The 13,978-nt window shown below is 61.4% G+C and overlaps 3 protein-coding genes across 4 annotated transcripts; all 3 read left to right on the forward strand.

The window, feature by feature from the left end:
• The first annotated feature begins 575 nt into the window (after positions 1 to 575).
• SPCS2 (signal peptidase complex subunit 2) lies at positions 576 to 4,813 on the forward strand. Its single transcript, XM_084227031.1, has 5 exons — positions 576 to 646; positions 2,010 to 2,093; positions 2,373 to 2,532; positions 3,520 to 3,655; positions 4,000 to 4,813. The coding sequence occupies exons 1-5, from the start codon at positions 608 to 610 to the stop codon at positions 4,184 to 4,186; spliced, it is 606 nt and encodes a 201-aa protein (XP_084083157.1). The 5' UTR covers positions 576 to 607; the 3' UTR covers positions 4,187 to 4,813.
• A 646-nt stretch (positions 4,814 to 5,459) lies between these two features.
• On the forward strand, positions 5,460 to 8,084 carry NEU3 (neuraminidase 3). Of its 2 annotated transcripts, none has more exons than XM_084201393.1 (4): positions 5,460 to 5,493; positions 6,103 to 6,158; positions 6,248 to 6,490; positions 6,580 to 8,084. In XM_084201393.1, exons 2-4 carry the CDS (start codon positions 6,132 to 6,134, stop codon positions 7,519 to 7,521), a joined length of 1,212 nt encoding a protein of 403 aa, XP_084057519.1. In that variant the 5' UTR covers positions 5,460 to 5,493; positions 6,103 to 6,131; the 3' UTR covers positions 7,522 to 8,084. The 2 variants fall into 2 exon arrangements, with proteins under 2 accessions (XP_084057519.1, XP_084057520.1); XM_084201394.1 differs by having other exon boundaries at positions 5,471 to 5,493; positions 6,251 to 6,490.
• A 97-nt stretch (positions 8,085 to 8,181) lies between these two features.
• Positions 8,182 to 13,650, forward strand: P4HA3 (prolyl 4-hydroxylase subunit alpha 3; the record flags this gene model as incomplete). The annotated part of the gene is made up of 15 exons (XM_084201077.1): positions 8,182 to 8,235; positions 8,651 to 8,806; positions 8,877 to 9,229; positions 9,517 to 9,659; positions 9,916 to 10,130; positions 10,536 to 10,685; positions 10,783 to 10,834; positions 11,023 to 11,180; positions 11,262 to 11,438; positions 11,919 to 11,983; positions 12,153 to 12,312; positions 12,692 to 12,754; positions 13,013 to 13,081; positions 13,284 to 13,380; positions 13,580 to 13,650. The coding sequence occupies 15 exons, from the start codon at positions 8,182 to 8,184 to the stop codon at positions 13,648 to 13,650; spliced, it is 1,983 nt and encodes a 660-aa protein (XP_084057203.1).
• Positions 13,651 to 13,978: the final 328 nt, after the last annotated feature.

Consider the following 13,978-nt stretch of genomic DNA (forward strand, 5'->3'; position numbering starts at 1 on the left):
TAGATTGGATCAGCCCCAGTGGCCATCTAGCTTAGCTTCGCATCTCCTGCCATGGAGCACGGGGGGTTCCTTCTCATGGCAGCTGTACGTGAAGGGTCTGATGACGGAGGAATAAGCAGCATCCTCCTCAGGTGGCCCAGCCACACAACAGGGCTGCTGTATGGTGTTGGAGATCATAGGACCACGGAAGAGTTAGGGCTGGAAAAGGCCTCCAAGGTCACCGAGTTCCGCAGCGCTGCAAGGCCACCGCTAACCCGTGTCCCCAAGTGCCACATCCACACGGCTTTAAATCCCTCCAGCTGTGGGCACTCCACCACTGCCCACGCTGGGCAGCTGTGCCGGGGCTGGACAGCCCTTTTGGGGTCGGACGGGGCTTGGAGCAACCTGATCCATTGGAAGGTTCGTCTGGAGGGGTTTTAAGGTCGCTCCCAACGAAAATCCTGCGACTCCACGACGCGAGCCCCTCCTGCAGGCCGTGGGCGTGGCGGGCGGGCGGACTGCATTTCCCAGCGTGCCGCGCGGCGCGAGGGGCCCGGACTTCCTGCCGCGCGGCCAATCAGGAGCGCCCAGGTGTCGCGGGCGGGGCGGGGGCGGAGGCGGCGAGAAGATGGCGGCCAAGAGCGGCCGGAACGGGCTCCTGGACAAGGTACGGCGGGCGGGGCTCCTCGGCCACCCCGAGCGGCCCCCGCCGCGGCCGGGGCCCCGGGCAGCGCCCCGACAGCCCCGCGTCTTCCCCCGCCGGCCCCGGCTTCCACCTTTCACTCCTGGGTATCCCTCCCTCAGCCCTGGGCATCCTCATCCCTAGGCATCCCTATCCTTGAGCATCACGCCTCAGCCCTGAGCATCCTCAACCCTGAGCATCCCCTTCATGCCTGGGCATTCCCGTCCCTGAGAATCCTCTGTCAGCCTTGGGCGTCCCTATGCCTGAGCATTCCCCCTCATCCCTGAGCATCCCTATCCCTGAAAATTCCCCCTCATCCCTGAGCATCCTCCCCCAGCATCCTCCCTTCAGCCCTGGTCATTCCCCTCCACCTGCTGTAGAGGCTGGTGTAAGCAAAAATAAATAGTGGAAAGAATTCAACCCTGTTCTCTCAGGGAAAAGGCTGTGGCTTCCAGTTAACACGTGTGCTAATTAAGCCTGGAAGGAAATGCCTCAGGAGCAGCCACCTGAAATGTTTGGTACCATTCACCAGTGTGGGAGCTCTGTCCCAGCTCTCCGTGGTTTCTAGATCCTCCTGTGCCTCACAAGCCTCGTGGACAAGCAGTGACATTCACTGTGTGCCTCAGAATTCCCTCCTGCCAGGCCTGGGGGATAACTGGATAACAGGCCTTTTCCCTGTGTGGCTGCAGGGGAAGCAGGTCGAGTTTTACATCGCATTTTAAAGTGGGTTTGCTCCTTCCAGAGGAGGGAAGGGAGCTCTTTGTCCTGGGAGTTAATCCATCCAGCATGGCAGCTTCCAGAGCAGGAAAATGACACGAGTGAAATTGAGGATTGCTCTGCTGGGAATTGTTACTGGGGAGGGACCCATTCCTGCAGAAGATTTCAATGTGAAGAGTGACAGAGTCCTTTGCTTTTGCTCCACAGAATGTTTTTAACTGAAATTTCTTGTTGGTGCATTTTAATTCTCCCTTGCACCAAGACACCTGGAGGTTCTCAAAATTTTCCTCATCCCCAAGAGTGCATGTGGAGCAGTGTGGCTGGAAAGCAGGGCACATCCAGAGGCAGGAATCCAGCCCAGCTGTCCTCCCTGGGGATGGCAGAGGGAGCAGCAAAAGAGGAAGCAAAACGAAACCTGCTGCCAGAGCCACATCCGACCTGTGACGAGGTGTATGGGCTGAAACCCACCAGGAACTGCCCAGGCAGCGTTTGGGGGCAGATCCCCTCTGTCCAGCCAGGCCTTCCCAGGCAGCTCTGCTTTCTGCTCTGCCCCCTGTCCTGCTGCTCCCGGCAGGAACGGGTTGGGATGGAACTGCATGGAACTGCCCTCACTCCACCCTTTCCATTGCAGTGGAAGATTGATGACAAGCCAGTAAAAATCGACAAGTGGGATGGTTCAGCTGTGAAAAACTCCTTGGACGACTCTGCCAAAAAGGTGGGCTCCCTCTCTCCCTCTCTCTCTCTGTCTCTGCTGAGCTGCCTCTCCTGGGAATCCCTCTGGTTTCCTTCCCTGCTTTTTGGGGTCGGTTGTGCCCACAGCCATGGCAGGTCCGTGCTGCCATCCCCTGCGATTCCCACGTGCCCATGGGGCCCGATGCCGACATTAATTCCCCACAAACCTTCTGCTCAGTTTCCCTGTGCCCCTGGGGCTGCTCCCTTCCCAAAAGCAGCGTGTCACACTCCTGAGGAGCTCGGCCGGCTGTTTCTCCCACAGGTGCTCCTGGAGAAGTACAAGTACGTGGAGAACTTCCATCTGATCGACGGGCGCCTCCTCATCTGCACAATCTCCTGTCTCTTTGCCATCGTGGCTCTGATCTGGGATTACCTGCACCCTTTTCCTGAATCCAAACCGGTCCTTGCCTTCTGTGTCGTCTCATATCCTTCACAGAGCCCGTCGTGGTGATACCACAGGGGTTTGATTTTCCATGATTTCTGGATGTTCCCATTTTCAGGCCTGCGGGAATTACGCTTCCTGCCGTATGCAGATCAGCTGACAATCAGACAATTTTCATGTGACAGGAAAGTTCCTGCCTGTCTGGCTGTAATGCCCCTGAAGCTGGGTGGTCTGAGGCACATCCTTTTTTTTTATTCCATCCACAGTCTGGTTCCAGACACGTTTGCTTTTCCCTAATAGCACAGGTCAGATACTGAGAGGGGGAAGAGGAAATTCTTGCCAGCAGCTCTGTGCAGAGGGATCTGGACAGGCTGGATCCACTCCACAGCTCACTCCATGAGGCTCAGCAGTGCAAAGGAGCAGTGGTGGCCTTGGCTGGAGGAATGGTGGACTGGGGGAATGGTTGGACTCAGAGGTCTCAGAGACGTTTTTCAACCTAAACAAATCTGTGATCCTAAGGAATTTTGCTGTTCCTGGCTGTTCTGAGTGGCTTTCAGAACAAATGGGTGACTTGTCTTGCAGCACTTGAAATTACTTAATTTCAGAAATGGGAAAGAGGAATTGCTTGGTCTGTGCTTAGGAGGAATGTCCAGCAACTCCTTCTGTGGCTTGTTCAGTCTCAGGTTTTCCCAGTGAATGTCAGAGAATCCCAGACTGGTTTGGATGGGAAGGGGCCTTAAAGCTCATCCACCCCCTGCCATGGGCAGGCACACTGCCACTAAACCAGGTTGCTCCAAGCCCCATCCAGCCTGGCCTTGGACACTTCCAGGGAGTGAATAATAAATTACTAAAGTTTAAATTTATTAGTTAATTTCTCAGGCTGATGAAGCATCAGCCAAAGATCCTGTTTGCAATGAATGTGTCATGAGAAGTGGTTAAACCACAGTGTCCGAGGGGATCCAAGCGGCTTCTCTGCCTAATTTCTGCTTCTCCCTGCACCTTCCTAACTTCCTTAACTTCCCCTGCACCTATTTTGTGATGATGGGCATCCTGACCATCTATACCTCATACAAAGAGAAGAGCATTTTCCTGGTGGCGCACAGGAAGGACCCGGCGGGGATGGATCCCGACGACGTGTGGCAGCTCTCCTCCAGCCTCAAACGGTACCCCTGCCCTGCCTCCCCCGCCAGAGACCCCACAAATGCTGCCTGTTCCTGAGAATCCATCCTGCTCCACCAAACCCGTGTCCTGGCCCAGGAGGGGCAGCAGCCCCAAGTGGTTTTCTGCCACCAGGGTTCACATTTCACTTCTCTTATTGTGGGGTCTAAAGGCCATGAATTGTGTTCATTGTGAGTGCCCAGGTGGGGAGCTCCAGCCCAGGAGGGATTTCCCCCAGACAGGAGGGGGTTTCTGTCCCCCTGGGACCCCATTTTTAGGGATTTCCCTCGGACAGGAGGGGGTTTCTGTCCCCCAGGACCCTGCCTGAGGTGTGTCTGCCCTCCCACAGGTTTGATGACAAGTACACCCTGAAGCTGACGTTCATCAGCCGGAAGACCAAGCAGCAGAGGGAAGCCGAGTTCACTAAGTCCATTGCCAAGTTCTTTGATAACAACGGGACGTTAGTCATGGAGGCCTACGAGCCAGAGGTGTCCAAGCTGCACGACAGCCTGGCCCTGGAGAGGAAAACAAAATGATTTCGGAGCCCAGCCGCCTCCCAGCAGCCTGCTAAAGTAACACCAATAAAGTCAAATGGCAAAGAAAGCGAATCATGGCCTCTGTTTTTGTCCTGAAGTCCTATTCCATTTTGGATAAGCAGGAATTTTAATACTGGACCTAAAATTGTTGAAGCTCATGGCTAAGCTTGGTCTCTGTGCCTGTCTTCCAGGCTCCGAGGCGGACTCCAAAATTGGATTTTGGGGACCCTCAGGAGGGGAAACACACCAATGCTGCCCCAGCGTCCCTGCTTTACCTGGCAGTGCTTTATCACATGGCTCTGTGTCCAGGGGGCTTCACCAATCCCACCTTTCCATTTCTAGTAGGAGTTCAGGACAAAACCTTTCTGTGAAACAACCATCCCCTGGCAAACCAGTTTGCTTTATTTTTGTATTTATCTAAGTGGGGGTAGAGGATTGTTTTATATAAAAACCTTTTATGTGTTGGGGGGGGAGAGAATCAAATCCGCTACTTTTGTGTGCTCAGCCACGAAGCTTCTCAGAAAGTGTAAAGGATTTTCCAAGCTGCGTCTGTCTGTCTGTCTGTCTGTCCCGCGGTTCCCTTCTGGCATCTCCTGTTCACGCATCCCTTCTATAAACTGGCATTTTTTAAAAGAGAGATTTTTTGGGTTGTTTTTTCAATAAAAGGGAAGAACAGACATCAAACGTGTCCTGGAGCATCTCTGGGGTGTTTCACACCTGGGGAGGGAATCCCAGTTCACAAAATCCTCAGGGCTGGAAGAATCCTGGCATTCCCGTGGCACCACCACAATCTTGTCACCTAAACCTCATCCCCAGGTGCCACAGGATGAGGATGATTCCTCTTTTTATCTTGCAGAGCTGGTTGGGCCTGGCTGCCTCACCTCAGGAACCCCCAGATGGACCTTCCTGGTTTTCCGGCCCTCCCTGGCCACGCCTGTCCCAGCGGGGCACCCGGCAGGGGATTCTCCTGGCATCCCAGGCAGGATCCTGTCTCCATCCCTCTCCTGGCTCCCTCCCGCCTGCCGGGGAGAGACTCGGGACTCCTCGGCAGCGGCTCCACCATCAATCTCTTCCTGGTATCCCACCTTTCCACCTGCCCATTCCAGGAGCGAGGAGCGCATCACCTGCTCACACCTGCACAGGTACTGCCCCTGCTGCCCGCCGGCACCGGCGCCAAGCGCCCGGCAGCCGGATCCCCGCCCGCTGCCCCGGCCCGCCGAGCGCCTGACCCGGCCCCCCCGGCTCCGGGAGCTGCAGGAAGAGGCGGAGCGGGGCGGCCCCGGCGCGGCGGCGGCGGGAGGAGCGGGGTCTGCGGGGATGCGGGATGCGGGAGTGCGGGGGGCCGCGGCACGGAGGGGATGGGGGGCTCGGTGCTTGCGGGGTGCAGGGGGGTGCAGGGGCATTGGGACTGGAGCTGGGGGGGGGTCACCGGGGTGTAGGGGTGTCGGGGGGTACACGGCGAGAATCTGGGTACTGCAGGTGGATGGGGGGCGATCAGTGCCTGCGGGGCCGAAGAGGGGGCAGGACATGTGAAGGGGGATGCACGGAGGGGGGGGGGGGGGGTCTGTCATTGGGGGGTTAGTGCATGGTGCAGGAGGGTTGTGCTGTGGGCCAGCGCAGGGACATGGGGGGTCCCGGTGGGATCCAGGCGGTAGGGGTGCGGGGAGTGCACGGGAATGGAGGGGTGGGCGGGCACAGGGACTTCGGGCCAGTGCCACTGGGGGAGCTTAAGGCGGCGGGAGCTCGGGGGTCCTGGTGCGGTGCAGGAAGTGCTCAGCCCTCGGGAACGGCGGGAGGCGGCACGGTGGGTGAAGCAGAGGAGCCTGTGCGGTACAGGGGAGCGGCACAGACGGCCAGGAGGGCGGGTGAGACCCCACCTAGCGGCTCTGCTCTCACCCCACTCCCACCCTGCTCAGGTCCCCCGGGGAACCTCGCGGCGGCCACCATGTCCCAGGCCACCACCTGCCTCAAGGTGAGCCTTCATCCCTATCCACCCCATACGGGCCACCGCCACCTTTGCCGGGATTTAACCCTTTACATATGACTTTCCCACCCTTTCAGCAGCAGGGGGATGGCGAGCAGAGCCCCCCACCGCTGCCATCACCACCAGGATCCCCGCACATTTTTCCTCCGGAGACGCTGTTCCGACAGGCAGGTGGAGTCACCTACCGCATCCCGGCTCTGCTCTACGTGCCCTCCGATGATTCCTTCCTGGCCTTTGCCGAGAAGCGCTCCTCGGCCCGCGACGAGGATGCCAAGTACCTGGTGCTGCGGCGGGGCCGCCGGCACGGCTCCTCGGTCAAGGTAAAACGCCGGCGGGCTGTAGGAACACGAGGTGAGCGCGATGCCGGGTGGCTCCCGCGGCTGAGCCCTTTTTTCCTTCCTGCCGGCAGTGGGGTCCCACGGAGGAGCTCTCGGCGCTTACGCTGCCCGGCCACCGCACCATGAACCCCTGTCCCCTCTACGACGCCAGGAGCGGCACCGTCTTCCTCTTCTGCATCTGCGTGGAACAGGGGAAGACGGAGCGGTGCCAGATCTGGAGCGGCTGCAGCGCCGCCCGGCTCTGCTTCGCCACCAGCGCCGACGGCGGCCGCGGCTGGAGCGCGCTGCGGGACGTGACGGACGAGGCCATCGGCGCCGACCTGTCCCGCTGGGCCACCTTCGCCGTGGGGCCGGGCCACGGCGTGCAGCTGGACTCGGGGCGCCTGGTGGTGCCCGCCTACACCTACTACGTGCACGGCTGCCTGTGCGGGGTCCTGCGGCTGCCCTGCTTCACCCGCCAGCACTCCCTCGTCTTCTACAGCGACGACGGCGGGCGCAGCTGGCACAAGGGCGCGCTGCTGGACGGCGAGCGGACGGGCGAGTGCCAGGTGGCGGAGATCCGCGGCCCGCGGCAGCCGCCCGTGCTGTACTGCAGCGCCCGGGCGCCGCGGGGCTGCCGGGCCGTGGCGCTCAGCACCGACCGCGGGCTGCGCTTCCAGCGGCCGGCGCCGTGCGCGGCCCTGGGCGAGCCGCCGCAGGGCTGCCAGGGCAGCGTGGTCAGCTTCGCCCGCTCCGCCGCCTCGCCCACCTGGCTGCTCTACTCGCACCCCACCGACCGGCAGCGCCGGCGCGATCTGGGGCTGTACGTGAACCCCTCGCCGCTGGACGGGGCGGGCTGGCGGCGGCCCTGGGTGCTGCGCGCCGGGCCGGCCGGATACTCCGACCTGGCCGTCTGCCCCGGCGGCATCTTCGGGTGCTTGTTCGAGTGCGGCGCCAGCAGCGCCTGCGAGGAAATCGCCTTCTGCCTCTTCACCCTGGAGCCCTCCGACGAGCAGGAGCTCAAGGCTTCCTAAAATAGACCCGCTTTAGGCGGCGCGGCCGCTCCCGGGCACTCCAGCGAGCGCGGCAGTGCCGGGACCTCACCAGGACATGGCAAGGGCGCCAGAGGCTCAGCATCGCGTCCCTTTTATTTGATTATGTGTTTTTAATCACCCGTCAGATGTTTTCGGTGACCTGTGGCAGTGCAGGATCTGCTCTGGCTTGGCCAAGGGGGATGCCAGCACCGCACACGAAATGCCGCTGCTTCTCCAAAAATCAGCATTTTTCATCTGGTGTCAGCTGAAAAGCAGAAGGTGCCAGCAAGAGCAGCTGATTCCCTGAGGAAAAAGTACCCAGGAATCTTGGTTTAGTTAAAAATATTCCAGTTCATGTGTTCCTGCAGGTGGCAGAGGATTCCCAGTTTTTACCAGTTTTTATCCTGCTTTCTTCACTTGACTGCTTTAGACTGAGTTTCTCCCTGCCCCCTGGGCAAAAGCGCTCGAATCTTGATTGGGGGCAAGGGAGAGGAGTGTTGGGGAGTGTTTCATTCTGCTCCGTAGGGAACAGGCTGTAGCATCCCGACAGTGACAGTGACCTCACATCCCCGTGCTGCTGTCAAATAAAATTCTCCCAAAACACGTGAAATCCAGTCCATACAGGGAGAATCCCAACGGAGCTGGCCCTGCCCCAGAAAGATGCAGGACTGCCCCAAGCACGGCACCTCCCACTCCATCCTGGTGCTGTTTTGTGTACGGAGACGCGGGAGGGGAGCAGACAGGATGGGCAGAAGATCAAATCGAGACGGGCACAGGCAGGATGTGGACAGGGATGGGCAGGATGGGGCCGAGATGGAATGGGGACAGGCAGGACGGGGCCAGACAAGAGAATGACAGAAGGCAAAATGGGGACAGACAGGACCGGGCAGGCAGGATGAAGCTGAGGACGCCGCAGGATGGGGCCAGGAGAGAACAGGGAAAGGGGCAGGGACAGGCAGGATGAGGCTGGGGCAGGACGGGGACAGGCAAGAGGGGGACAAGCAGGGTACGGACGGAGGGACAGACTGGAATGGGGACAGGGACAAGCAGGAACGGGGAGCAGCCCCACACCGCCCTCCCCAGCCAGCGTGGCGGATCCGGGGCCCCCCCAGCCCTTTTCCCCCCAAAGGCGGGGCCTCTCCGCCCCTTTTCCCCCGCTTCTCCCGGCGGCGGCGGCGGCCGGATGCGGGCGCTGGGGCTCGGGGCACGGCTGACACGGGGGGCACTGCTGGGGCTGGGGCTGCTGGGGGCTCGGGGGGCGCTGCTGGCACCGGAGGGGCGGGGGGTACTGGGGGTGTTGGGGGTACTTGGAGCACCGGGGGCACTGGGGGTACTGGGGCCACTGCTGGGAGTAGGGGCGCTGGAGGTACTGGGGAGACTGGGAGCCGTGCTGGTGGCGGCGCTGGGACTGGAGGCAGTGTGCGTACTTGGAGCGCTCGGGATTCGGGGTGTTCTGGGGGCGCCGCCGGGACCGGGGCGCTGGGGCACTGGAGGTGCTGGGCGTTCTTGGAGCACTGGGGGCGCTGGGAGCACTGGGGGCGCTGGGGGTGCTGGGGGCGCTGCTGGCGCTGCTGCCGCCCCCCGCCCCGGCCGAGACCTTCTCTGCGATGCTGAGCGTGCGGGGAGCGCTGGGCGCCGAGCGCCGCCTGCTCCGCCGGCTCCGCTCCTACCTGCGGGATGAGAGCTCCCGCCTGCGCCTCCTCCGCAGGTACCGGCACCCCCCGACCGCACCCTCTCCCCTCCAGCCACCCATCCCAGCCCCGGCCCCAGGCGTGGGTGATTCCCTGGCTGCGAGGAGTGGTTAGCCCGTCCCCACATTCCCTGCAGCACCCAATGTTTGGGGGTGGCCCCAAATAAAAGGGTGGTGGGAGGATGGGAAGCTGAGACAAAGTGGACACTGAGGCAAAGCTGCCCAGCAATGCGGGGACTCAGCTCTCACCTGGGCGGTGTCAGCACTGAGGAGCAGTGATGTGTCCTCCCCTGGGTGCCTTGTAGGTTCTATGAGAAGGTGCAGGCACTGCACCAGGACCCCGAGGCCTCGGTGGACAACCCCTTGCTGGCCTTCAGCCTCATCAAGCGCCTCCACTCGGACTGGCCCAACGTCATCTACAGCGACGAGGCCACCAGGAACACCCAGGGTACGGGCAGGATGCCCGGCCTTGTGTCCCCTCGGTCACCGAGGCAGAGCCAGGACGTGGTGGGGAGAGAGAGGATGGAGGAGCAGGAGAACACATGGAAGGGTGGGAGATGTGGAGGGGAAGGGTCGATGGGCAGAGGAGCAGAATGGATGGAGGAGCAGCAGGTGGCGTCCCCAGGGAAAAGAGCGGATAAGGGCGACTGCACCTCATTATTTCACTTATCCCGCTGTCCCCCCACCTCTTTCCCACCCTGCAGCACTCCATGCTGGCCTGAGGGAGATGGAGCAGGAGCTGCCTGGAGCCGAGGACCTGGAGGGGGCAGCCAGGGCGCTGATGAGGCTGCAGGACGTGTACGCCCTGAGCGTCAAGGGCCTGGCCAGCGGCGTCTTCCAGAGAGCCGGGCAGCCACCCCTCTACAGCCCCGGCCGGCGCGCCTCCCTCTCTGCCGACGACTGCTTCCACGTGGGAAAGGTGGGGGAGAGCCCCACAGCCTCCACAAAGCTTCCCCAGCCTGCTGGGGTGCTGCTTCCACAGGGATGGACACGGGGGTCTCTTCACATGGGATGGGATGGAAGCGCAGGTGCAAACAGGGATGGAGATGGAGGTGGGGATGGAACAGGAAAGGAAGGGATGGGACAGGATGGCGATGGTGTGGGAGGGAATGGGGATGGAGATGGCAACAGGAAAGCATCAGAGGCACTGGTACAGGATAGGTGGGAATTGGGACGGGGTGGGATGGGATGGGACAGGGTGGGATGGGATGGGATGGGATGGGACGGGACGGGACGGGACGGGACGGGACGGGACGGGACGGGATGGGATGGGATGGGATGGGATGACCCAGCTGGCAGGTGCAGGTGAAGGGTTGCCCCGCAGGTGGCCTATGACACAGGTGACTATTACCACTCCATTGCATGGCTGGAGGAGGCTGTCAGCCTCTTCCGCCTCTCCTACGGCAGCTGGAACCTGGAGGACCGGAGCAGCCTGGAGGATGCTCTGGACCATCTGGCCTTCTCCTACTTCATGGTACAGTCGCAAGTCCCCTCCCCATCCCCAGTGTCCAGTAGAGCCAAACCATGGGTGGGAGGATGGATGCTGATGGGGTCTCCACTCCCCCATCCAGGCTGGAAACATCTCTCACGCCTTGAGCCTCTCCAGGGAGTTTCTCCGTTACGGTATGTGGGACAACCCTGGATGCAGCAGGAAGAGGGAAAAGATTTTGGGATGTCCCCATCACCTCTGCATGGCAATAGCCTCCCTCACCCCATTTATTGCCCCCATCTGGGGTAATTCTCAGGGACCGATGCCAGGGAAGGGGGTTGATGGGGGTGCAGCACTCTGGGTGACACCACCTCCCCAGCAGATCCCAGAAACCAAAGGGTGTCCAGGAACGTGGCCAAGTACAAGAAGCTGCTGGAGACAGGGACGGGGGCAAGCGCCAGGCCCCTGCAGCGCCCCAACAGCACCCGCCTGCAGAGCCGTGATGCCTACGAGGAGCTGTGCCAGCGCCCCAGGGGACAGGTGGGACTGGTGGGGCTGCCGTGGTCCCCCAGCACCTCTGGGTCCCCCCCTCACGCCCTCCTTGGTCCTCTACCCCCCCAGGCAGCCCCAGAGCAGCTCCTGCACCTCGGCTGCTCCTACGAGACCAACGGCAGCCCCTTCCTGCTCCTGCAGCCTGCCAAGAAGGAGATGGTCCGGATCCAGCCCCACGTGGCTCTGTACCACGATTTCATCACCGATGCTGAGGCTGAGACCATCAAGGGGTTGGCAGGGCCCTGGGTGAGCCATCCCTGTCCCCAGGGATGTCCCTTTCCTGCAGCAGGGTGAATGCAGAGTTAGGGGGGGTTTTAAGGCCAAAGCCTCCTCCAGGGAGTTTGGATGGGACAGGGCTTCGAGCAACCCTGTCTAGTGGAACCTGTCCCTGCCTATGGCAGGGCATGGAACTGGATGATCTTGGAAGGCCCCTTCCAACCCAAACCGCTCTAGGATTAGATGAGACCCTGGGGATGATGACCCCAGTTCCATGTGAGTCTTTTGAGTCCCCCAAAAGACTTTTTGGAAGAAACCAAGCCCAAATGCACCTAAACCACTTCTCAATGCGGCTTGACTTGGTGACTCCACCTGCTGCCACTGCTTCCCTCACCCCAGCGAGACACCTTGGGGCGGGACGTTTGGCAGCCAGCGGGCACAAAACCAGGGCCCCTGCTTGCTGTGAGGGTCCCCCTGCGTGGCAACACGCATCCCCCATGTGTCCCTCAGCTGCAGAGATCCGTGGTTGCCTCTGGGGAGAAGCAGCAGAAAGCCGAATACCGGATAAGCAAGAGGTAGCAGCCACCCCTCCCTCGTCCCCCAGCCACCGGGACCCCCGTGGCTCCGTGGCCACCTCTGGGGTGGCAGCAGGGCCATGCTGGGTGGCCTGGCTCCTCCAGCAATGCCCTGAGGGTGAAGCCCGGCCCCAGATGAACTTGGGGGCTGATGTGGGGCGTCCCGCAGCGCGTGGCTGAAGGACACGGCCGACCCGGTGGTGCGGGTGCTGGAGCGGCGCATGGCCGCCCTCACCGGCCTGGACCTGCGGCCGCCCTACGCCGAGCACCTCCAGGTGGTCAACTACGGCCTGGGAGGCCACTACGAGCCACACTTCGACCACGCCACGGTCAGGGAGCTGCTGGGGTGCTCCTGGGATATTCCTGGGGGTGGGCCCGGGGATGGTGCTGCTGGGATGGTGCCCAAGGGAAGACCCCGAGTGTCCCTGGGGGTGTCCCCATGGTGATCCCGAGGTTATTCCCCAAGATGTTCCTAGTGGTGCACCCTGGCATGGCCCCTGGCAGGGGTGGGACGGATGGTCCCAGGATGCTGATCCCTGGGTGGGTGCCTGGGGTATCCCTGGGAGGGGGGGAAGGAGGGAGAGAAAAGAAGGGAGAAGGAGGGATTTTCTGGAGGGGAACAGCTTGGAGCTGCTGGGGTGTGCGGGGCTTCTGGGCTGAGCTGTGTCAGGGCAGGACTGACCGTGTCCTCCTCCCCTCCTGGAGCAGTCCATGAAGAGCCCCCTGTACAGAATGAAGTCGGGCAACAGGATCGCCACCATCATGATCTACGTGAGTCCTGCCCCGTCTGCAAGCCTGGAGGGATGAGCCTGGCTTGGCCCTCGGGGGGTGGGATGGGTGAGGGCAGCCCTAAAACACTGGAGTGCGTGGGAAGTGCCAACGTCTGTGGAGTATTCAGGAGCTTGTGCTGTGCCAAAGTGAGGGAACAGAGCCGGGGCCCAAGGGAGGTTTTGTGCCTCAGTTTCCCCAGGCAAAGGAGCACCATGGGGAAGGGGGGATCCATGGCTCCTATTTTTGCTCCTTTTCCAGCTGAGTGCAGTGGAGGCTGGAGGCTCCACTGCTTTCATCTATGCCAACTTCAGCGTGCCCGTGGTCAAGGTGAGGAGCTGTGTGGAACCGCTGGGAGCAGGGAAGGGAGGGTGCTGCCCTCCAGATCTCAGCTCCTGCAGGGAGTTGTGGTCAAGCCTCTCCTGATGTCAAACCCCAGCCCCGGGCTCCCTAATCTGTTTTGGGGTGTCAGAATTCAGTCTTGGGGATCCCAGCTCTGTTTTGGGGTACCAAACCCGCCTCTGCTCCGCAGAATGCGGCTCTTTTCTGGTGGAACCTGCGGAGGAACGGGAACGGTGACGGGGACACCCTCCACGCCGGCTGCCCTGTCCTGGCCGGGGACAAGTGGGGTGAGAGATGCTACCAGGGGTCACCCCGGGGTGACACACAGGGCTGGAGGGACAGCCCCACCGACAGGGAGGCAAGAGGGACTGGGAATGCAGAAACAGCCTGGATAAAAGGGGAAAAGTTCCCCGACAGCAGCACAGGATTAGAGAGAGGTGGCGAGGGAAGGGAACAGACAGGGGTCCGTGTCCTTGTCCCTTCCAGTGGCCAATAAGTGGATCCATGAGCACGGGCAGGAGTTCCGGCGGCCGTGCAGCGCTGACCCTCAGGACTGAGCCGCCGTGGGACCACAGATGTGACATCTGATGTGACACCTGCAGGTGGCAAAGCCGCCCCGGCACAGCATCTCCTCAAGGGCAGAGCGAGGGAGGGAAGGAGCGAGGGAGGGAAGGGGGCAGCGGCGGAGCAGGGCGTGATCGGGAGGGCGCTTGCTCAAACACGGCCAAACTGGGTGGAAATAAACTCTTTTATAGACCGGAGTCTGTTCTGGGTGACAAACGCTATCCCCTGGGGCTCCCATCTGTTTTGGAATGCCAAAATCCAGTCTCGGGGAGAAGGCAGCTTCTTCCAGCCAGCCCCATCGTCCCGGCGGGCTTCCTATTC

Source organism: Fringilla coelebs (assembly GCF_963513975.1).
Source record: "Fringilla coelebs genome assembly, chromosome: 2".
Taxonomy (NCBI): domain Eukaryota; kingdom Metazoa; phylum Chordata; class Aves; order Passeriformes; family Fringillidae; genus Fringilla; species Fringilla coelebs.